Source organism: Chinchilla lanigera, unplaced genomic scaffold (genome assembly GCF_000276665.1).
Source record: "Chinchilla lanigera isolate Chin_1 unplaced genomic scaffold, ChiLan1.0 scaffold00106, whole genome shotgun sequence".
Lineage (NCBI taxonomy): Eukaryota > Metazoa > Chordata > Mammalia > Rodentia > Chinchillidae > Chinchilla > Chinchilla lanigera.
The window spans coordinates 2,687,891-2,712,809 of NW_004955507.1; the positions used below are offsets into that span (position 1 = coordinate 2,687,891).

Genomic DNA, 24,919 nt, shown 5'->3' on the forward strand with positions numbered 1-24,919 from the left:
AAAAAAAAAAAAAAAAAAAGAAGAGATGATTCCTGATGTTGGAGCTCAATTAAAGCTACGGATATCCTGTTATGAAAAGTAACTGAAAAGTTAATTCAAAAGTCAAGTGGATTTTTCAAATCACACAGGAGAGGCCTCACAAATCCTAAGAATGTTAGTCAGGATCAGCCCCACAAAGATGTTCTGACATCTTTCTTGACATGTCCTGATGGCTCCTTCCTCCCTCCCTGCAACCACTGGCCATGGCCCCCCTGACTTCCTGAAAGCCTCAGCTCCTCATCCAGCAAGCCCCATGGGGAGCTTTGGAGCCCAGCGGCTCCAGCTGCTCGTGTTCCTTAGAAGCACTGAGAGTCACTCCTGACTGGGCACACTCCCACCCTCTCCCACCAGGCTTCCAGGATGTTCCTGCTTGCATTAGCAGCTGGGATAGGCGTTGCCTGATACGCCCTGCCCCTGTCACCAGCAGTGTTCAATGTGTTGGGGCTTCCCAAGCACTCAGCCATGAACCCAGCATCCTCAGGACAGCTGGAAGGCTACCAAGAGCAGCAGGACAGGGAACTCCACCAAGGCACACCAAGTCCAACCTGAGCAAGTCACGTCCTACGTGAGAAACTTGGGCAGGACCCCTGCAGCCCCCAGGTAATGCCCGAGCTCACTAGCTCAGGACCATGTACTTCACTGCTTGCCCCAGCCATCTTCTCCGAATGCGTCCTCACCATAGCCCACCTCTAACGGTCTCCCTCCAGTGACCCACACCTCACTTCTGTCCCCTGAATAGAGAGCTGCTCTCACACTCCCCGCCTTTGCTCCTGGCTTCCCCTCCACCTGAAGGGTCCTTTCTCCTACTCAGGACTCCTACTCATCATACACACTGCAGTCACAAGAGGCCTGGCAGGCTTCTCCTCTTGCCCTGTTCTCTTCCACTGCTCTTGATTCATTACTCACTTGCCATGAGAGTTTCTGAATGAAATACCTGTCATCTTGTGAGACCTTATGGCAGGCACTGGGCTAGCCTGTTATCTTTGAAGTCAATCTCGCAAATCTCTGTGGTGAGAGTTGGTTTCATCTCTATTTCACAGATAGAAAAACTGAACTTTGCAGATGTTAGAGAACTTGATCAGATCTAAGACCAGTCTGCCTAATGAAAACGTTTCCTAGGAGAAAGGGGTTATATCATCTTCCTTCTTGCACCAGCGCTGGACATGGCCCATGGTAGGTGCCTAAAAGCTTCCAGAGAAAGGGAGGGCCGGAAGAAGAGTCGTGGATAGTCAGCGCCTGTGAGTCTCAGTCACCGGATAACAAGCTACATCTGCCACATAGGGACATCAGCTACCATACTCAACTCCACAGACTGCTTCCAAAGATGATGAAACACAAAGCTGAAGTCATTGAGCCCAGGGAGCAGGAAACTGAGGAGAACTCAGGATACCAGTGTCATTACTACTCACTTCAACGGTGGCAGCAAGAAGGGAGAAGGAGACAGAGGTAACCAAAGTCTAAAGGCTTGAGTAAGTCTCACCGTCAGGGGGCTCTCACCTGTTTGTCCCACACAAGTGCACAATGCCCCATGGGCAAATACTGCCAAAATCTGGTCATTGTTAATATCATCACAGGTACCCCAAAGCCAGCCCATCGAGGAATTCTCTCCAGTCTGGGCCAGCAGGACCCATGCTAGATTCCTAAGAACAGCACTCGGATCCAACTCGAGCCCTCCAACGAAGAGGCAAGTGGAGATTTTCTTAGAAGGATCAGCTAACTTGGAGGTCCCAGCTCCACCTTTCTAGGAGAAAGGATGGGGATTAAGTCCCTTGTTTTCCACAGCCAGATGAGCACTGGACATTCAAGTCAAACGCCAAAGATTCTGGTCCCCACCTATCCCTGCTGGAGTCCTCACCCTCCCATCCAGGACAGGAGAAGAAGATCAGTACTAACCAGTGCTATGTCCCATTTCCTGCCCTGATGGCTTGGTCCTGTCTTGGGCCTTGTCGATGTGGAACAGCTTCAGATCATCTTCATCCAGAGCAATATCCCCCCAGAACACAGCTAGAAAGGAAAAAACACAATTGGGTCAACTCAAGCTGGAGGTCAAGAAAAATGGGTTTACTAATGTCCTACAGGGCACTGGGTACTGGGGAACAAACTCTAGAAAATACAGGCCCTTCACTCCAGTTTCTCCCCGGGCCTAAGTGATAGGACTGTCAGAGAGAGAGGAATGGCAGATAATAATTATGCACATCAAAGCCATGGGCTAGGAGCCAATCACCACATGCATTTAAATCCCCGGTCTTTAAGGTATTTTGAAAGGCCCCTGCCTTACCCTAGCTCTAGGAAGCTGTGGGAAAAACCACCACATAAAGAGCTGTTTCTTTCTTCTCAGGCCCCCAGGATAAAAAAGAAAAAGCATAATGTCATTGGTTATACTACTATTCATAATATGTGCTGCCCTCCCCTGGAGGAGATTGTATTTCTCTGTCCCATTGATGTCAGGGTTGGCCACACAACCCGAGGTGACTAACTCAGTGTGAGAGGAAGTCCAAGGAGCTAGTGCATGATTCACTATGTCTCCTTTCCCTTTCCCAGAAGACACGCAATGTTCTAGACAGGGTCAATTCAAGCTCCCCGGAACCCAGGGTACAGATGATGTGGAGTGCAGGCACAGCTCATCAGGAGGGATGTGTGGTGCTCTGGTTTGGACAAGTGTCCCCCAAAGAGCCATGTATTAAAGGCTTGAGCCCCAGTGTGGTGCTGGTAGGAAGTGATACAGCCTTTAGAAGGTGAGGCCTTGTGAGAGGTCCTTGGGTCACTGAGGGGAGGTGCCCTTGGAGAGACTGTGGGAGCCGGGCCACCTCTTTCCCTTTGTTCCCTGGCAAGGGGTTGAGAAGTTTTGCTCCCACCAGGGTACAGGCCCAGAGCCATGGGGCCAATGACCATGGACCAGAACCTCAAAAGATGTAAGCCAGAAGAACCCTTTTCTCTTTACAACTTGATTACCCCAGATGTTTGTCATAGTAACAGAAAGCTGGCGAAACATGTAGCATGACTAAAGGGAGATAAAAAAAGGTTCATAGGCATTTAAAACTAGAGTACAACTTCTTTATCCTAACACAAAAATTGCTATCTGAAGTGGTGTGCTAGTATAACCAAAATCCACTCATTGTGCCTGGGGGTATATGTCCAGGAAGTGGTTATAAAGGCTGGGTGGGCATGCTGTACAGGATGAAGCACATGTGGGCAGACTGTGGCCTGCGTTAACTTCTAAGGCAGATGATGAACTGAATGAGCTTAAGGCTTGAAGTGAAGCGAGTGAAAGTCAGAATAATAACAGCATGCCAGTTGCTATTAGCTATGTTTCAACAAGGTCCTAAAAAAAGGAACGGGCTCATAAAAGAATTGCACAAGGGATGAGGATGTAGCTCAGTAGTAGAGCACTTGCCTAGCATTGTACAAGGTCTTGGGTTCAATCCTCACCACCACCACAAAGAAAAAGGAAAGAAAAGAATTTGACAATTTTTTTTTTTTTTGAGACAGGGTCTCCCTGTGTAGTTTAAGCTGGTCCTTAACCCACTATGTAGCCCAGGCCCGCCTTGAACTCACAATGACCCTCCTATATCAGCCTCCTGAGTGCTAGGATTATCGGTATACCTCACCAGACCAAACTCTGATGATTTTAGAAGAAATAAAAATTATAGGAAGAGTCTGAAAATTTAAGGACTTAAGTTGGAAGAGCCACATTATTCTCATAGCTATGCAATAAAAGAAAGCTGAAAAACGTTCAAAAACAAATTCAGGTTAAAATTTAGCTTTGTGGTGTTGAAAAATGAGAACTCTGATTCTCTGCTAGTGAGAATGTAAAATGATATAGTTTTATGAAAAATTGACAGTTTCTTCAAAAATTCAACATAAATGTATCATACATTCTACAAATCCCACTCCTAGAGATCTCCCAAGAGAAATAAAAACATGACCTGGGCATGGTGGCACACACTGTAATCCCAGCACTTAGGAGGCTGAGGCAGGACTGTCACAGGTTCGAGGCCAGGCTGAGCTACACAGTGAGTTCAAGACCAGCCTGAATTACATAGCTTGATCCTGTCTCAAAAAAAAAAAAACCCACACAAGGACATATATTCAAATGTTTATAGCATTCTTATTTATAATGGCCTCAAACTTGGAACAATCTAAATGTCCACCAACTGTTGAATGGATAAACAAATACAGTATATATATACATACAATGAAACATTATTGAGCAATTCCAAGGAATTGAATGCTACAACATGTGTTCTATGAATTGTATGAATCCTAATGAATCAATATATCTTCCAATGAATCTCAAAAATACCATCCTAAGTGGAAAAACAGATACAAAAGACTACATTCCATGATTCAATTTATATGAAATGTCTAAAAAAGGCTATTTTATAGAGCTAGGAAGATCGGTAATTGTCTAGGACAAAGGATGGGAATAAGGATTGACTGTAAATGAGCATGAGGGAAATTCTGGGGTGATGGGAAGCTCGAAAACTGGATTGTAGTGATTCACAAAATTACTAAATACACGGAAATCATTGACTTACACACTTATAATGGGTGAATTATACAGTATTGAGTTATACCCAGAGCAAACTGTAAAAGGAAAATAAACTCAATCGGTAGCAAGGACCAGTCATGATGAGGTTCAGTAAATGGTTCTTCCCAGATGGAAAGAATGGGACAGGGAAAGGAGACGGACAACGTGCTGCTCTCACAGAAGCGTAGGAAGAGCGAGGCAGCAGTGAAGCCTGGAGACAGACACGGCTAGGAGATCACTTTGAGCAGCTATGGCACAGCTCTGAGCCAGATATAAAAGTTAACAGCACTACAGAGAAACACAGAGCCAAAAAGCCCCGAGCATGGCTAGGGGACATGGCAGCTACTACAGACTAAGTGACCCCCAGACTATCCTGGCACCCCAGCCTTCTATGGGAAGAAGGCAGGCTGAAAAAGCTACCCACGAGGAGGACAATTTCTTGATGTCCTCCTCAGATAGTACCAATAAGAACAATAAGAAAGAAAAGGCAGGACCTCTCAGAGCCTGAAGTCCAAGGTCATGGAGGAAAATGATTAGAGAACCACCCATAGGAGGCGGGCTCACAGCCTAATCAAGGACTGTCTCCACCTTCGGGGCCCCTTGTAACTTGTGTCCAGGATGATTTCAGAACTTTTAAGGACGAGTGGCTGTTGTAGAAGTATTTGTTACAGTTATCCTGTCTCCGATCTATCCCTCTATTTTGAGTATGTATATGGGGAACATATAATTTTTTGTTGGTTTATTTGCAAGTCTCTGGATGAAGAGAAGTTACATCTTGACTCAGTAAAGAGGCAATGGAAAGATCCAGGACTTTGAGCCTGGTACCATGATTGCGCACGACTCTGGGGTGTCTGTGTCTCACTGTGGAAAGATAAATACAGGAGGGAAAGGAAAGCAAGTATGTGTTACAAGAGGGTGAAGACTTGTGATCGAGTCTATTATTAGTTATGATTTTTGTTCTTTCTCCTGGGGACAAATTATATTTCCCCATCTTTCTAATGTCAGCATTCACCATGGGACATTTTTTCTGGCTAATGAAAAGGAGAGGTTGTGACACATGTCAGCTCCAAACAGAACCTTTAAGACCCCACACATGGTTTGTCCTGTTTTCCCAAAGCCTGAGGCAAACAATGTTGCAGAAATAGTCTTCCACATCAGGCAGACTACAGAGTGAATATGTAACGTGAGAAAAAAACCCTGGCGGTTATGACACTGAGATTTTCAGGGATAGGCACATTAAAAACACGTGGTTGGAAGCCAGAAATCTCTGGCTTCAAACCCAAATGTTATCATTTAAGAGCTGCATGACCTTGGCTAAGTCACTTGATCTCTCTGAGTGGCAGTGTCCTTATCTGGAAATAGAGTCCACAATATCTTATAGAATTGTATGAGGATGAAACCAGATAAAGGTTAAGCAGCTGGTCCAGGGCCTAGCCCAGGCTGAAAAGTGCTGCCAGTCTAATCGATACTAGGTTCCTCTGGGCATCTGCCTGTCTCTCTCCCTCCTTCAGAGAGCTCCTGCCCCTGCGAAGCTGAACTCAACTCCCATCCTCAACATCTATGAATTTCCCTTCTCACCTCTGGCACATCCTTTCTGTTTTCTGCACTGCTTTAGAACAGTGTAACTCAGACAACAACAGGGGTTACACTGTGTCTACCTATTCACTTAACAGATACCTACTGAGCAGCGAATGCCAGGCATCAGCCAGGTGGAGTGGGAGACAAAGGCAGTGCAGTTGGGGTTGGGGAGATCAGGTTCTCTGTGCTCTCAGTGAGCAATGGATTTTACCTGTGCATTATTTATTTTAGTATTTTGTTAATCCATATTGACCTCACTCCTATTTTACAATAAGAAAACTGAGACTCAGGCAAGAGAATGACTCTTGTGGAGTCACGCTGCCACAAATGCCAGAGGGCCCTCTCCAGTCCCCTAAGTTGCTCTCCTCAGCTCGCAGCACCCACTCAGCCTCCCAGTCGGGCAGACTCTAAATGCCTGGGGACGGCCACAGTTTCATGTACATACTTCATCCACCAAATCCCAGTTCACTTGCCAAAGTGGGTCATCATGAGATGCTGCGTAAGTCTAGGGGCTAAGAGGGAAGGTGTTAAATCAGGCTGGGGCTCAGGTTCTGCCTGTGAAACCCGGGGCAAAGAGCATAATCTCTCTGAGCCTCAGTTTCTTCATCTCTCAAATGGGGAAACAGTAACATTGTCTTCTCCCAGGGTTGTTGTGGGCATCAAGTAAGAAAATGTACGTGCTTAGTGTAGGGCTGGCACCTGGTCTCACCCAGGACATGTGACCAAAGAGCTGCATCCTGCAGTCATCAAGAACCCGGCAATGGTCTGCATTAGCAATGAAGTGCAGCAAGGCCGAGAGACATTCTTACAAAGCCCACCCAGCAGGAGTACTGACTTACACAGGAGCCCAGCACAGCAGTCCTTACCCACAGCAGCCACAAGAGGGCGTGGCCTTGGTCCTTAGGGAACAGACATGGAGCTGCCCGTGGCCCATCACTGGATTCCATCCCTACTCAGGGCCCCTTCCCACAGCCAGCCTCATCTTCCTCCTTGCGGGCTTCCAGGCTCCCCGTGACAAGATCTGGATCACAAACTCTGCACTTATGTCCTACAGGCCCCGTCTCTGAATCCCCCAGAACATTGCTGTGACTACCCCTAAAAGACACCACCATCCAAGAAGACTGTCTGCCCACCACAGAATGGACGCCTCCTAGAGAATGAGGCCCCAGCACTGCCCAGGTGCCCCATCTACCTCAGACTCTCACCAGAGTAACCAGTACCCCAGGACAGAAGTCTAAAATGAGAATGTCATCTAGAGCCTCTCTCCTAAACCCCTACAGCTATTCCACAGACAAGAGCATATTCTGCAGGGAGCCGAGTGGTTCGCTAAGGCCAGTCATTTGTCATAGCCAAGTCTCAAGTATAGGGAACTCCCCTTACACTAGCCTGAACTAGCAATGCCGACAGGCGTCTGGGGCTGCGGGTGGAAACTCCTATTCTGAAGGTGGTAAAATTGGCCTCGACATTCTAAATAAGGCAAAGGCAACTGTAGGAAGCCAGACCCCAAACTCCTGCTACAATGTGCTCTTTGTAACAGGGTTCCTTCCTTCCCCACCACATTTTATTTAATGTGTCTTCATAGAGAAGAGCAGGACAGCAAAGAAGTAAGTCTCAAAGACGCCAAGAATTCAGCAACTAATTAGTGACGGCTACCACGAGCACAAGTGGGGAGTGACAATCCTTCTGGGATGTATTTCCCACCCTTCTTTCCTCTTTACAAAGAAAACTGGGCAATACCACTACAGAAAGGAATCCAGAAGTTTCATATAAAACCAGCTGTTTGCTGGGGATATGGCTCAGCGGCACAAGCGCCTGCCTGGCAAGAGCAAAGACCTGAGTTTGATTCCTGGTACCAAAAATAAATAAATAAAAATAAAACCAATTGCTTTCTTTTTCCTATGTATTCCTAACAGAATAAATTGAAAAGTGATCCCAAATCAACAAGATATATGAACAACACACAAGAAAAAAATGATTTATCAATAATAATGCATTACATTGCTGTATACACAAATTTCTGCACCTTTCTCAGGAAGAAAGCAGATCTGTACCATATCTGAGCTCTTCGATATGGTACCAACTACTTACATATGGTGACTGGGCACTTGCAATGTTACTAATGGGAGGAAGAACTAAAGTTTAAATTTTATTTTGCTCAAATTTCCATCCATGGGTAATGACTATGTTATAAATACAGTGTAAAATATAAATAACACAATATAAACTATTGTGTCTACTGTAATATAAAATTTTAAATTCTATTTAAAATAGCAAAAAGTATCATATAGCTAGGAAAAACTTTAATGAGAAAAGTGTGGTACTATATTAAGAAATATAAAATCTTACTGAAACTATAAAAAGTAATTGACATAAAAGGATAGACACACTATGTTCTTAAAGACAATTACAGTAAAAATATTAACTTTTCCAAATTAATGTACAGGTTTAATATATTTTAATTAAAACCACAGTAACTTTTTGATTAATCTGACAAAATTATATTGAAATGCATTGGTATAATTAGGTAATAACAGTGGAGGAAAAGCACCAAAGCAGGACCAGCTTCACCAGACACCAAATTGTGTACAGTGACAACCACTCTGCTCTGTAGAACTGTCTGGAAGCAGTCTCTAAATTATACAAGACAATCTTGTGAAAATTAGGCCTCACAGATTTGTGCAAGGTAAGGGGACTAATCAATGAATTCTGTTGAAACAAATGGGTTATCTATCCATTTAAGTAAAAATCAAGTTGTCTTTGAACCTCATTCCACACACCAAAATTAATTGTAAATAAGTAAAAATTTAATCCATAAATGGCTCCATAATATTTAGAAGCAAGTCAGCAAGTCTATATAGTCAGTCCTCTGTATCCATGAACTCTGTATCTTTGGATTCAATCGTCAAAAAATTGTGTCTACATTGCTCATGTACAGACTTTTTTTCTTCTCATTATTTCCTACAGTATAACAACTATTTGCATAGTGTTTACATTGTGTTAGGTATTATAAGTAATCTAGAGAAAATTTAAAGTATACAAGAAGATGTGCATAAGGTTACATGCAAATACTATGCCACTGTATATAAGGGATTTGAGCATCTGCAGATTTCAGAACCAATCTCCCACACATACTAAAGACACCTGTACATTCCACACAGAGAAGGCCATCATAGCTGAACTGAGTAAGCATGGTGCTGAGTATGGGGGGCCTGCCTGAGGATTGTTGCCAGCAGCAAAAGAGGCAGACCTGGAGAAGAAGTTGTGAGGCTGTTGCGAGCTGAGAAAGGCTGTTGGGAGCTGGTAGAAGCTGTAAGCAGCTGTTGGTTCTGTTGGAGGAGCTCGTCATGCTGGCTTTTCTGTTGAACTTGGCTGTTTTCACCCTCCAAGGAGCTCGGGACCTTGCTGGCACTGAGAATAGCTTCAGTTCACTTTGGGGGAGCCCTGGTCCTCACTTTGAGCATTGCTTCCTAGCTCTGGTTGGGAAAATGGTACACAGCTCAGTCTCCTGGAGAAGCTTACTGCAATGGCTTTCCTGATGGGAACTCAGCTGTCTTCACCATTGGAGGAGCTCAGGACCTCATTGTTGCTGAGGATGGCTGTGGTACTTTTCAGGGGAGCTCTGGTTCTTACTTTGCACATCACTTCCTGGCTCCAGTGTAGATCTCTCAGCCTGCTAGCACAGATCCTTCATCCCACTGGCACAGACTTCCTAGATTCCACCACTGACCTTTGGGACTTCCCAGCGCAGATCCGTGAAACAGGCCTGCATGAGATATTGCTATGGGCTCTAGGCCTCCAGTTGGACTCATGGGAGGCATTGTTATGGGCTCTAGATCTTTAGCTGGACTCATGCAGGACATTTCCGTGGGATCTAGACCCTCAGCTGAATTCTGGGTCTTAGTGTGTGGACAGATTTCCTAAACTCTTTTGTATATCATTCTTTGGGTGACTATTATAAATAATCTTATAAAATATGTGTCCTGTATTATATTGTTCCCTTGGGAAAAAAAAAAACTCAAACCATAACACCTTCTAAGAAAAGACTCTCAAAATATTCCCATCACTTCTTCCATCAGCAGCCCCTTCTACTCAAAGGGTAATCCACAGACCAGTAGCACTGACAACATCTTGCCACTTGATAAAAATATCGAATCTCAGAGCCCACCCTTAGATCTGCTGAATGAGGCTCCACATTGCATCACGAGCCCACAGGTAAATTACATGTACACTAAACTGAGAAGCACTGACACAGGGGACCAGAGACTTTGCCTCCAACAACCATGATCCAGGAGCCACCAGCTCCCCACCATCTTTCTTGTGTATGTCATGCCTGTAGTGAAGAGGTCGTGCAGGGTAATTATAGAGATGTACAGTGTGGATGGAGAAGCAAAATGCATGTCAGTGAAAATGCCCTCCACTCTAGTATGGCTGACCCCACTGGAGCTTCAGCCTGCAAGCCAGGTGATTGTTGTCAGGTGGGAGTATTTGTTTATGAAGCTCTGGCTCATAAATCATCATTTCAAGACTAGGTGATGAAATTCAATAGGAATAACGCTTTTCAGAAATCAAAACTATACATCTTCATAAAGTAGTCAAATACAATTTTAAACTTACTATGTAATAAGTGTGGAAATATAAAAGGAGGCTCATTCTAAAGACATGCTTTCCAAGGACGCATAATGAGTGGTATGCTGATATAGAACAATCGGCTGGGGGAGGGACAGTCTTGGTTTGTAGGGCTTGCTGATTTCCCTAGTGTAAAGTCCCTTGTTTTGGCTGATTTCAGAGTCACTGATCATGCACTTGGGAAGAGATGGGCACAACTGGGTCTTACAAGGTAGCTCCAGGACTACGGTAGTGACACATTGTCTACAAAATATCTCACAGTTTCTGAGTTCTGTCACACCCCATATGTGTGCCTGGCTCTCATAGCTGCAAAGGTGACCGTGATCTGACCAAGACTGCAGCCCCGTCCCCGGATGTACACAGAACATCATCTCACCCTGTCTTTCTCCATCGACAGCAGAAGCATACAGCACTCACTAGAGCCCTGGGGCCAAGCCAAATGCCTTCTGACCATTGCCTCAATCCATCCAGTTTTGTGAGAAAGCCATTCTCGTCCCTACTTTATAGATGAGCAAGCAAAGATTCCCTTTGAGAGGCGGAAGGATGCGGCCAAGATCATGCAGGCAGGAAGAGGTTGTACAGGTGTTTTAAGCAAACGAAGGTCCCTGATTGCCAAACCAGAGCCCTAACACCCCAAGCCAGTGCTTCTGAGTTTCACATTCTAAGGAGTTCCTAAGGGAGGCTGTATTAAACCACTTTCTTTCCTGCAGGACTTAATGCCTTTACAATCCTAACAAATACACTACTCCAAGACAAAGGCTGGGCAATCAGTACAGTTGCCTTTGCCCCCGAGTAAGAAATCTCCTAGGGAAAGTCTGAGAGGAGGAGTGACTAATCTCAGAGCCAGGGAAGGACTCACCAAGAGGTGACACTTCAGTAGGAGGACAGAAAATGAGCGGAAGGCTCATATCAGGGAAGGGCATGCTGGCCAGAGGGACAGCATATGAAAAGTCCCTGAGGTGACAAATAGCAATACTCTGTCAGGGGAAGTGTGGAGGGTGCCCGGTGTGGAGACAGCCGGCATAGGGACACAGCTGGGTGGGTAGATTGCTAAAAATGGAGAAAGCTGGACAGGCCATGAAAGTACAGGTACCAAGAGGCTGGGAAGGGGCACAGAGGGAGGCTCAGGCACAGGAGCAGAATTCAGGGCAGTCAGAGCACCCGATGTGCACGGTCCTGAGGAGCTCCTCACTGTGGCACAGCGAGCGCCTCACAGTTTGCCGCCCTCTGTGTACATATTCTCCCCTCCTTCTTCCAGACCCCAGCTGCAGCACAGGGCCTGGCGCCAAGCTTTGGAACACTTTAATAACTGTGAGTGAACAGTGAGTGAACACCAGTGAGTGAACATTCCTCCCAGAAGTCCAGGGAAAGCCAGGGCAGCATTCATGGCCGGATTGGATGGGGAAAAGTGGAGTTTGGCGAAGTTAATGACTAGCCCATGTGAGCTACCTATGGGAAGGGCACGGAGCAGCAAACACCAAACCCAGAGCCTCACTCACTGCTCCATGCAAGCCTGGTTTTTAGTACTGCTGAGACTCAAGTAGGGCCAGCAAGAAATGCTGTTTCCAGGTAAGCAGGCAGAGACTGAACAGCCAGCAGGTGTTTAGAGGCGGCACAGTGTGAGAAAGGCGGTCTGGAGGGTCCTTCACATCCTCCCTACTGGACAGTCCAAGAGTCACGGGGTATGGGATTTTGGCAGTGCTGAAGAAAATCAAGTCCTTGATTTGAGGCCTGCAGAGGTGAAGGGTCTGTGAGCCACACAGCAGCCCAGCCAGTCAGGGGGTGACTCCTTCAACTCCACAGCCACCTTTATCTCTGATCACACCCTCCCAGAAAGCGGCAGGCCCACAGCAGCCCCCTGACTCTCTGAGTGCATCCCGCCCACAAGCTCTGCCCCAGGGCTTGCTCCAAACCTATGGAGACCTAGACTCTCCCACACAGTGACCTCACCTCACCTCAACCAGCTGACCATGTCCTGGTTCTCATCTCTACCCTTCCAATTTGGGGTGCCCTAAGAGGTGGGGTACTTTTCAATCAGCTTTCTACTTCAGGTCATAATCATAAATATTCCACATGCTCCACTGGGAAACAGGCATCGTCTACACTTCCCTGGTCTACACTAGAATCTAGTATGACCTGGGGCAAGTAACTTTTCTCTTCAGTGGCATTTTTTGTTCACCAATGCAATGAGAAAGTCGATTCAGCTCAGTATTTCTAGAGATGTAGCCCACAAACCACTCACTCTATAAGTGTCCACGGAGAGTATCGGTCTGCACATCTCCAGGCCCCAACCCAGAGTTCTGCAATCATAATCTTCAGGGACAGGGAATATTCATCTTCAATGCATGTCCACCTCACTGCTAACAGTGACCCTGACCTACACTGATGCTTAAGAACCAGTGGAGTCAGTGGCCTTCAAGTTCCCCCAAATTGAACATTTGCATTCACTTGGATTTCTTTTAGAGAAGCACTGCGCATTTGCCTGGGGCCTGCGGCCTGGCCACTGCAATAACAAGTCTCTCAGAAGCAAGGAAGGACCTCGCTAATGTTCCATCAGAATCACCTAGAGATAAGCTGAGATTATTGGAGGAACTAAATGTGGAGCCCTCTAACCACTGGAATTCCTCTCAGGAAACAGGCAGAGGTGGGTGGAGGGGCCGGAGGCAGGGAGCATTGCAGGGGAAATCCTACCCAGAGACACATTTAGTGCACTTCAAGTTTCCAGCAGAGGGATTTAACAGGTTTAAAGCAGTTTTCTGTGAATCTTTGTCAAGGGAGTGTATGTACAAACAAACAGGGAGGGTTTTTTTAGTAAGAAGTTAATCGGCTTAAAGTGTGCAACTAGATAAGCAAAGCTTACATTAAAGTGACCCACAGAGAAAGGACCCCATGGAAGGAAAGTTCTAGGAAATACAATATGGCCTCTATGTTCTTTTGTAGTTCCGTGCTATAAATATTCATGGGACGGTGTTAATGGGGTCCACAGCTCTATGCAACCACAATAGTTTTTTTGTTTATTCTCAGGACCATGAACTTTGAAACCATGACCCTAAATTTCAGGACTCTGCATTCAGGCCGTTTGCAGAGCAGGAGGGGGAGAGGTTCGGGCTTGCAGAGGACACAGGAGAGGAAGCAGGCAGTGTGAATCATGCCTCCTGGATCTTTGGGTTGAGATTAAAGGATGGGATCTGCTTAGTATGGGAAGCCTCCTGTCACCAGGGTCCCCAGCTGCTCCTGGGGAAGTGGCCTTCTTGAGGACGGATGGCTTAGTTATTCAAGCATATGGCAGAGAGGAGTGGGAAGCTGTAAATATTTTATTTGGATCTAACAGATTCATTGAAAGTTTTATGTTGAAGACTTTAAAAATCTAGTTTGAATCAAGAACTTACTAAGATGGTGAGAATTTAAGTCATCTAAGCAGTGTCTTTGTTTTCCATAAGAGGAAACTTCGGTCTAGGAAGGTCAAATGTCTTGCTCAAAATATCACATGCAGAAGGCCAGTCTGCCAACTCTCAGCCATGCTCTTTCCCACACCAAGGATGGCAAATATGAGACAAAAATGTGCCTCCTCTTATCTGCTCTCACTCAGGACAAATATCCCTAACTGGTCACGACCCTTCTGACAACTGAACCTGATCAAAGCCTCTGAATCCATCGCAACACAGAGCCACAGAGGGCCAGCACAAATTGATAGAAATGGCACGTGGGTTGAGATTCACTTATCAGCCACACCCTATACCATACCAACAACATCTATATCCCTGTTTGCTCCTCTTTGTTCCAGCTAAGAGTTATCTAGCCAATGCCTGAAACCAAGGGGCGCTGTCTAGTAGACACACAAGAAATGCTGCAGGACCTCATGTTACAGGTCCATCAGGACCTGGGAGAGTGCCCAACACAGAGGAGCCCCATAGAACAGCTCTGAAAGCTGACTGAACCTGAAGAAAACCACCAGCTCTCCCTTCCACCTTGTTTGACATCTTTACAGATGAGCTAAGAGGGTCGGGCTAGTGCCCGGGCTGGCGGCCATCTTGCTCAAGGCAGATATGACCTCCTGGTTTGCATTTCATCTGCAGATCACAATATGGTTGCACTGATACATCTCAGAGCCACCATGCCACAGCTTGGCTTTCCAAGCATGATTCAATTGGCTCAACAAACACCTGCTCAGCGAATTTTTTAAAAATTGTGCATCAGATTGGTACGAGTATACAAGCCATATCTGCCAGGCTGCTTGTATTTGAAAGACCTAAACAGATTTCACTGCACAAGCCAATCTCCTTCAATTTGTGGTGTCTCTTTGAGCACTCTGAGGTGAATTCTTGGACCCATAGAAAAGACAGCCATGATCAAGCAGCAATGGCACAGAGGGTGCCCACACATTTGCCATTCACAAACTGTAAAAACACCAAAAATAAAATTAAAAACTAAATAAATAAAAAATTAAAAAAATACCAAAGATATTTCAGTCCACATAAATGAATAGCTGTAGCCAGGCCTGAGCTATGATCACAGTTATTCTTGCAAACTTCTCTACCCTTTCTGCTCTGCTCTGCACCCAGGAAACCTGCTCCTGTGGATGGCATCTTCCTGTTTCCTCTACCAGGTCTGATTTTTGGTTGCGTTCAACCAGGAGACAACTCTGGAGGATCAGAAGAGGAGAGGTGAGTCCAGACATTTCTCCTATGCTCTGGTGCTGCAGGACTGGCAGTAGGTGCCTCCTTCTGCCACTTTCCCTCTATTATGGTATAGATCAAAAAAGTCCCCTAAAGTCTCACGTATTTAGAAGGTGGCTGGATGATGAAGACACTACATTCACTAGTGGAGTCATCCAAGGATGAGTTCAGTTAAGAAGTGGGGCTTGCTTGGAGATGAGTCACTGGGGATATGACCTGCAAGGTTATATTCTTGTCCCACGCTCCTCACCTTTCTCTGTTTCCTGGCTGTCATAGTTTGAACAGCTTTCCTCTGCCATGCCTTTCCACTATGATGTTTTTGCTTTGGAGCCAACAAACCATGGACTGAATCCTCTGAAAACGAAGAGGCAAAGTAAACCTCTCTACTTTTTTTTTTTTTTTTTGGTTTTTGGTTTTTCTCCGGTACCAGGAACCGAACTCACAATCTTGCGCTTGCCAGGCAGGCGCTTTGCCGCTGAGCTAAATCCCCAGCCCCAACCTCTCCACTTTAATGTGTGGGTGTTGGGTATTTTGTCCCTGCAATGGGAAAGTGACTAAAACGCCCTCCTGGCTGGCTCTGGCTCCAGTAACGTTATTTCCTCCCGGTCCCTTCACCACAGGGATGCTTGGCATTAATGTCTCTCTGAGACATGTGGGGTAAATTCTGCTTCCTGCTGGGCCCCTAACTTGCATAGTTGTTCTAAGACAGCCCTCTATGACCTTCATAGCTAAATAGAAAGATGAGAATTGGATGACTACTTTGGCCTAAAATAATGGTTTTCACTGTTTAATTCAAGCAAAATATGACATTCTGCTGTGTTCCCACAGTGCAAGCTGATATCAGCTCTACTCAATAACAGAGAAGATGCAGTTGAGGTCCTAAATGCCAAGAACTTATTTGATTCTAATTTTACATTTTATATTTCTGATTCTAGGGCTAGGCACATCTCATAAACCCTAATATCTCCACTGTGGAATGATATTTTGTAGAGCTATAAATTCCAAGTGCAATTATGCATGAATCATTCTGAAGAGGAGGGCCACTGGAGACCCTAAGTAGTGCTGCAAATGGAAAGATATACCATGCAGGGAGCAAAGTAGGCCTGGGGGTCTACCTTCTGCCTGACCCATAGCTATCTATATGACCTTGGACAAGTTATTGCCCCTCCACACCCTCAGGGTTCTCAGGGGAAACATGAAATACTTAGAATAAATAATCCCAGGGGTTTCCAGCTACCATTCCATTTCCAGATAACATTTTCAGTTCTTTCCATTCTACCAGGTTTTACTTAAAGCTTTTACGTTGTATACCTGGTAAACTTTCAGTAATAACAGCTGTCTATTGTCCTCTTAAGTTTTCTACTTAAAGGTCAAGCAAGTTTTGCTAGTTGGGGAAAGGCTTACTTATTGCCCACCACTACCTTTTTTCCATACTTTCAGAAGAAACTAAAAATTGAGACTCTGATTTTTAGTTCTAGGCCCTTCAGAAGAAAAATATTCCAGACTCCCATGTAGCTACCTGTGGTCATATGACTAAGTTAAAGCAATGAGATGAAGCAAAAGGGACAAATGGCAGCTCCCAGGAAACCTCTTTTCACATTCTTTGTCCCTTTTTTCCCCTCCCAACTCCAGACAAAGCCTGTGATGGCTTGAGCTCTGCACTTTATCTTGGACCAAGAGGACAAGGGCCTTAAGCCAGAGAGAATGGGGTCACAAGCTGGAAGGAGTATGGATTCTAGAGGACTTCCTGAGGAAGATCATAGTCTGGCCATGGATCATAGTCTTCCAGATAATGCTGTGAGAAAGAAACAGGTCACTAGCTTGTTTAAACCAATGATTAATATATTGCCTTCCAGCCACTGTTCTCCCCTTCTCGGTCATTTTCCATCCTACTGGAGTTGGATCCTGTGACCATCTCTCCTGGCACATAAGACTTTGTCAGTAGAGGGTGTTAGGGTAATAGTCAGGAGAAAGGACCCCTTTCCTGGTTCAGGCAGTCTCATCTTTCTTGCTCCTGCAGGAACGATGTCTGCAGTGGTCCAGAAAATCACTGGCGCTAACCGTCAGAGTTTTGCATCTCCATTGGGCAATTCCCTGCTGGCCAGCCTACTGTGTAACTGCTGTCTCTCTTATCCACAGTTTTGTTTACCATTATTTCAGTTACCCAAGGTCAAATGCAGTCTGAAAATAAAATCCTATCCTGCCCACGATGTGACTCATCTCCTTGTTCAGCATATCCACGCTGTATATATTACCTGCCTGTTAGTTACTTAGTAGCCTTCTTAGTTTTCAGATCCACATCACAGTGTTTATATCCAGGTAACCCTCATTCTACTTAACAGTAGAAGTGGTCTCAAAAGCACAAGTATAGTGATACAAAGGAGGCACTCATGCATAAAATGTGCAAAGACAGATTAACTCTGGTACTATGTGGCAATGCTGCAGAGCATACAGGAAAAACCAGTATAAACAGGGTTCAGTACTATCAGTGCCTGCAGACTCCCACTGGAGGACTCAGAGTGTATCCTCCACAGGGCAGGTGGGGCAGGAGCACTGTACCTTGGTGAACTCTAAGGAATTCTAACCTCCAACCAGTCACAGCCATACTCTTATGAAGTTAGAACTTCAGCCTGGAATGAGCTCCTCCTTCCCTAGTAGTTGCTCTTACATCATCGGCTATTCCTGTTTTCTTTAGAGTTTGCCTTACAACCTTCAGTAGTCAATCTCATTTTTCCACTTAACAATTATTTATATTAAATTTACTAATTACTGTGCAAATTACTGGTGTGGTTTCAGTCTCCACATTGGATCCTGATGTTCACAACCTATTGACTTGGGCCTATTACTAGCAATTTAACCTCATCTTAACTGACACAGCCATATGCTTATATGAAAAAAGTCAAATGGTACAAATAAATTTTCTGCTTTTAAAAAATCTCTCCAAATCTTATTTGTGGCAAATATACTAAATAAAAGGTTGAGGTTCTTCATATTTAAAAGAGTTCTTATTCAGTGTTAAAAAGTAAACATTTAATTAGGAAAATGAGCACAATGAGAGGGGAAAAAGTACATGCACAAAGAAAAGGAAATACAGATTGTCAAACTATATTTTAAAAGGTTCAAGATCATTTGAAAAAGAAATGTAAATTAAAATACAACCACAAATTGAAGAAATAACAAAATGGTTTTTTCTCAACCCAGCATAGATAGATTTTTAAATACCAGAATACAAAGTATTAATCCTAATAGGAATGCAAAGCAGTAAAAAATTTTGAAGGGTAATTTGATTTGTTTTGCTTTGTTTTTGTAGTGCTGGGGATCCAACCCAGCATGTGCTAGGCAAGCATTCCACACCCCCAGCCCAAAAGCCAATAGGAAAAGAGGAACCAGAATCTCTAAAATGAACTATATCCCCAGTAATTCTCCTCCTAGGAATTTATCCTATAGAGATAATTGAAGATGTACATAGCAATCTAGCTACAAGGACGACTCCAGCATTATTGTTTATAAAAGCAAAAGAAAAAGATCGAGAAAAATTTGTATGTCCAACAAAGGGAACTAGTTAAATAAATGGGGCAACTAAGCAACCATGTACAAAACAACTTAAACTGATGTTGTGCGTGTATTTTTATTACATAAGCATCTTATTATCATAGAAAGAGGTTCATGGTACTAAGAGAAAGTGAAAATAGAAGAAGGTTTGAAGCAATTATGGACAGTATATTCTGGGAGAGAAAAATGCTTAGAAACATTCACAGAAAAAGTCAGGAAGAACATACAGCAAAACATTAACAAACTACTTCTAGCAATGGGATTAGTGGACATTTTAGTTTGTGCGCTGTATATTTTTCTAAATGTTCTCCTGTAGTTGTATACTTGTCACAAAATTTTAAAAAATTATATTAAAACATAATCTCCTTTCCTGTCTACCCCAATGCTCACTGAACATTCTGGATGACCTCATTCTTGTTTTAACCATGACCTTGAAGCACAGTGCAGCTCAGGACCTCTCCCACGCACAGAGCCACAATCTGTTCCCGTTCTCCGTCTTTCCATTCCAAGGCCGTAGACCAGTCTTCATGCTCCCATGGCTAGATGTCCTGATGGCCCCCTGCTTCCTGCTTCTACAGAGCCTAAGCATCATATATACTCACGATAACACTCTTCTCAAAATCAGTAGCTCCTCATTTCCTTAAGGGTATGTTTCAGATACCTCAGCCTGACAGTCACTGTTCCAAGCTTATTTCAATCTTGTCTCTACTATTCTCCAAAGTAAACCGAGTCAATTCTCAGCTCCAAACACATCCCAAGCATCCCATTGCCTCACTATGACTCCTACTATCTGTTCTACTTGAAGTGCCTTCCCCTGTACCCCAGCTTCTCCATCTCTTCAGGTCAAGCCCAGGGCCGGCCTTGCCCTTCACCAGGAAGCCTCCCGTGGTTGCCTTATGATGATCACTACCTTTTCTGAGTCTCAGTGATTTCTCATTTACTCCATGTTTCATTTGAATATTAGTTGAGGAACCACTAGGTCCTTGTACCATGCTGGTAACCAGGAAATCACATGAGTCCAGTTTCTAACCTGGGAGGCTCATTGTCCAATGTGAAGGCAGTCACTGAGCATGTCATCACACCAGTAACTCCACCCACTTCTACATGTAAAAAGTGCTACACAGAAAAACAAAGCAGATAGGCAATTAAAAAGGAGAGGCCTGATTGAGGCCAAGGCTGTATATATCTTGGGATCTGAACTGCAAGCTGAGTCCCGGAGGAGGTGTCAGGGTTGATCATGCAGAGAGTCCAGAGACCTTTCCAAGCAGAAGAAAGAACCTCTATGAGATAGTATGGCCAGAGGGGAGAAAGAGGCTGAGGCAGGACAGGCAGTCGCCAGAGCACACAGGCCTGCCTGCTGCTCTCATCCCAAATACATGGGAAGTCAGACAGGGTCCTAAGCAGGTCTGATTTTGCAGATACATTCAGACCTGAATACAGAAATATCCGCCTGCCTGCTGCCTAGAAAACAGCTTTTGGGAGGCAAGAGTAGCATTAGGGAGAGGAGTCTAGGCACTAGGGCAGGAGACCAACTGGGAGTGGCAGGGGCTTGGACCAAACAGTGACACTGAGGATGGAGAGAAGTGGACAGGCTCAATTTTGAACACAGAATTGGCAGGGTTTGGATTGGGCTTCATGATACAGGGAGGGAAAGTCAAGTGGCAACACTGGAAACCAGGGTTCTGGTTTAAGCACCTGGCTGACTCAGGCAGGTACCAGTCTAGCTCCTGTGTCATGCAGCCCAGCACTTTGTGTGCCGAGGAGGACAGCGTGGCTGTCCTGGCTCAGCAGGCAGGACAACTGGCCCAGGCACGTGAAAATGAACTAAAGAGGTAGCTTGTTCCTGTGGGGAACCAGCTCAGAGGATTCATACCAACTCCAGGCCAGTAACCCAGGTGGGAGGAAAGGAAAGATGCTTGGTGCAAATTGCAGTATGGGGCAAGAGATAAGTGGCCCAGCTGGCAGCACAGGCGAAGAAGACTCAAGAGCTGAACATCACCACTCAAGCGCTCATGCAAGCGAGCTTGAGAATATTTATTGGTAATTGGCAGAAGTGGTTAGGGGGTGGTGTGATCACAGATAGGTCTGTAACCAATCAGCAGGAAAGCTCAGCTCCTGTTGCTATGTTTGCATCCAGGCAGAACTGGATTATGAGCAGGCTGAGAGAGTACCATGCAGAACCTGCTTATAGACAGTTTATCTGTCATCCTCTCCCTGCTTCATGGTGAGAGGCGGTGAGCAGTGGAACAAAACATCACTTGCTGTGTGCCATGGATCTCAAGAGAACCTTTGGCAGCTCTGAGAGAGATAAGTATACACAGGCCTTGAAATTGTCACTTACAGGGAAATTATTAAATGGGGAATCTGTGATGGGAGTAACAACAATAGCAAGGAGAGGAGCTAACAATTAATGACAGCTTGCTAAACCCTTCATTCGAAATATCACATTTAATATTCAAACACATAGGATATATTTCAATATTATTCCCATTATTCACATGTGGAAACATAGGCTCATAGAGGTTAAAAAATTTGGTGAAAACCACTCAGATAAGAAGGGCAGAGACAGACTTCAAGCCACAGGTTGGCTGATGCCAAAGTCTCTTCAACAGGATGTTTCACTGCTGTTGCTCTTCCAACACAGAGCCTCCTGGGAAATTTGACCATCTAAGTCCGCTCCCTTCGAGAGGGAGGACAGTGGCCAGACTCGTCACCCTCAACCAAGCTGGCACCAAGGATTGCACCTGGGTCTTCAGAAAGGATGGAGGAACAGAGGTAAATGGACACATTTCAACACCTTGTATTATTCTTTCCAGGGCCTTCAGACTGAGAATACTCTGAAGGACAGCACTCTCCATTCTTGCCAGGTTCCGAGCCAAGGACAGAGGAAAAGGTAGTGGGCTACAGTGCCCTGGGGAACAAAGCATGGCCTTCAGAGTAGGCAGAATGGAGATGCTTATTGAATGTGGACCCACAGAATCTGGCCTGCTGGATAGACCAGTGCAGACGATGGAAGAATAAGAGCTTTGTATAACATCAGGCATGGCCCAAAGCTTGAAGCTAATGCTGCAGTAATAGCTAGTATCATGGTTCTTCTCTTGGAAAAACCTGATGAGGGTCAAAAGCAATGGTTTGGAGACTAGGAAGGTGTAGCCTCCATTCAGATTGCTGGAAAAGTCTCTGTGGAGGAGGATGTGTGCCACTATCAAGTGTGATGTGGCCCCAATCCTGCTGGTGTGTGGCTATTTGGAACCTGGAGGCCAGAGGAACACTGCTTTGGAGAGGGGAGTGGCTGGGAGTACCTGAGGGCCAGTACCACTTGAACATCGCCAAGTAGACAGGGCCTGGTCTCACAGCTAGTAAGTGACACAGCCCAAAAGGAAAACCTGTCAGCCTGATGCCAGAGTATGGGTATCAAACTGCAATGCCATGGGAAGGTCCTTGTCCGCTTTGGACTGGGGAAGAGCCAGATGCCCAAAGTGTCATGGTGTAGGACTAGAAGTACCATGAGTGTCCAGAGAAGCAGTGGTCATCTAGAGGTTCAGAACTGACCACAAGGTACTGTCTACATTTGGCTTCCATCTGGGACATCTTGCTACCCTGCCAGCTGCGCCCAGCTTGGGTGAGAAGTGCCGAGGGCCAGTGCCAAGGTCTGAAAGGTACTTAGACCATCAGCACCAGTGCAGAGCCTGGCATATGCCAAGGCCCTGAATATCTGGGGTTGTTGTAGGTGGCTCTGCTGTGCCCTCCAGCAGAGGAAGGGACACACTCTGTCTTGGTTACTTTTCTCTCCTTGCTGAGACAAAATACCCAACGCCCAAAATTAAGGAAGGAAAGGTTTATTTAGCTTACAGTTTGTGGAGGTTTCAGTCCATACTTGGCCGGCTCCGAGGTAGAAGATAGCAAAGCAACAAGAGCAAAGGGGGGAATGGCAGCCGAACAGCAAACAGCCAGAGCAAATGGGAGGAATGGCGGCAAGCAGCTTCTTTCCCTCCCTTACTTTGTAAACAGGCTACCCCCACCTAAAGGGCGTGTAGCTCTCACAAAATCTCCATGCCCTCCTCTTCCACAGGCTCAGGATGTATACAAAGTAAGCACCCTGGCTTCCTGCTGAATCACTTAGCCAAACCTCTAGACTCCCCAAGTTGACACAATGTATCAACCATAACACACTCCCAACCAGAATGTCATCCCAAATATCACTGCACTTTGAATATTGATCACTGTTGATCACTGCACTTTGGGCAGAAAAGAAAAGAAAAAATGGGTTCCACTGATGTTAAGACTTGGGGCCCTACCTTTGATGTCATTGTGGACTTTTCTGACAAACATGGGCTCTGTCCTTAGAGCTGGTGTTAAAATCAGTGTTGAGGGTCAGCAGTGTGATATTCTTGCTGTGGGTCAGCTCTTATAGCAGCTCCACCCACAAGAGGTCCAACATTTTCCCTGTCCCCATCTCCCTTTTCCCAGATACTATCCTCCTAACAGGAATCGCAGCCACCATTAGGAGCCTTGGGTTCTGTTTGGTTGTGATGGCCACACATACACACCTGCTCAGCTGAGCAAGCTTCTCAGCTGGGCACTGCACCACTTGCCTGACAGTTATTCAAGAGTCGAGATAGCGAGGCTACTCCCCAAATCAGCCTGGCCCTCATCTTTACTCAACTTCTCTTTTTTAAAGTATCTTTATTGAGATAAAACTCATATACCATAGAATTCACCCTTTACTTACTTTTGAGACCATTTAACAACCATGATGCCTGAAATTAAACTGATAAGAACAGATACTACACTTGATCTTAGCCAAAAGGCCAAGAAGCGATAATGCCTGAAATTGAGACTGCTCTCTAATTATACTATGTGAAATTATTTGCTTATTGCAAAAACTTAAATTCCTCTATATATTTGTTAAACAAATGAGTTTAAGAAATGCTTGTGAGCAACTGTCTGTGCTCTGATGATATAAGTATCAACAAGTACCTGCCTGGGGCCAGGAAATATGCTCAGAAATGGACACATGTATCATTGAACCTTGCAGGAACCCTGAAAAGTAGATTTTAGTAATTTTTTTCAAGTGAGGAAACAGGCTTGGGAACTTAAGTAATGGAATCAAGGTTGTATAGCTTTACAAAGACTTGAATTCAAGTCTGGCAGACATCAGAGCCTGTGCTCTTAGCCAGCTCTCAGCCTTTCCCAGTGCACTGTGGGACTGCAGTACTGGAGTCAGAGGTAGACTAGATGCTGCTTCTGACTGGAGGTGGAGACAGAGATTTAATCCTCATACAGCCCTCAATTTTTTTTTTTTTTTTTTTTTTTTTTTTTTTGGTATTGGGTATTGAACCCAGGGCTTTCACACTGCACTACATCTCAAATCCTTCTTTTTTTATTTTTTATTTTGAGACAGGGTCTTGCTAAATTTCCCTGGCTGGGTTAGAATTTGTGATCCTCCTGCATCAGGCTCTGAAAGTGCTAATATTACAGGTGTGTATCACCTCACCTGGCCAGCCCTGACATATTTTAATTTCATCAAATCGGCATCTGCTTATCAGTAAGGACCTCAGGAGAAAAGAGGATGAAAATAAAGGTATAAAAGTGGCAGGAGCCCTTACTAGGCTGTGGCCAGTGGGAGTCTCAAGAGGACAGGTAGGATACCAGGGAGACAAGCCTTCAGGAGCCTTCAGTGAGCCTCAGCTCTGCCTCAGAAAACAGGGCCTACTGCCACCACGAAGGCCGGAACACTAAGGAACACTGTCACGGACTCCACAGTCTCCCTGCCTACACTCTGGGCACCCTACAGAGGTAGGTCTGAAGCCCTCTGGGCAGGGCTGCTTCGTGCTCCAGCTGACAGCAAACACAGACTCCCTTCAGCCATGAACCCAACCCACATAGGCCCAAATCACACCTCTCTCAGTCAGCA

General features: G+C 45.2%; 1 protein-coding gene across 1 annotated transcript in view; it reads right to left on the reverse strand.

Annotated features, from left to right (window-relative positions):
* The window catches only part of Tll2 (tolloid-like 2), a 126,543-nt gene that overhangs the window by 96,272 nt on the left and 5,352 nt on the right, over positions 1 to 24,919 (reverse strand). The window contains exon 2 of the mRNA XM_005407577.2: positions 1,933 to 2,043. Coding sequence (XP_005407634.1) covers positions 1,933 to 2,043 — 111 coding nt within the window. The remainder of the gene's footprint in view (positions 1 to 1,932; positions 2,044 to 24,919) is intronic.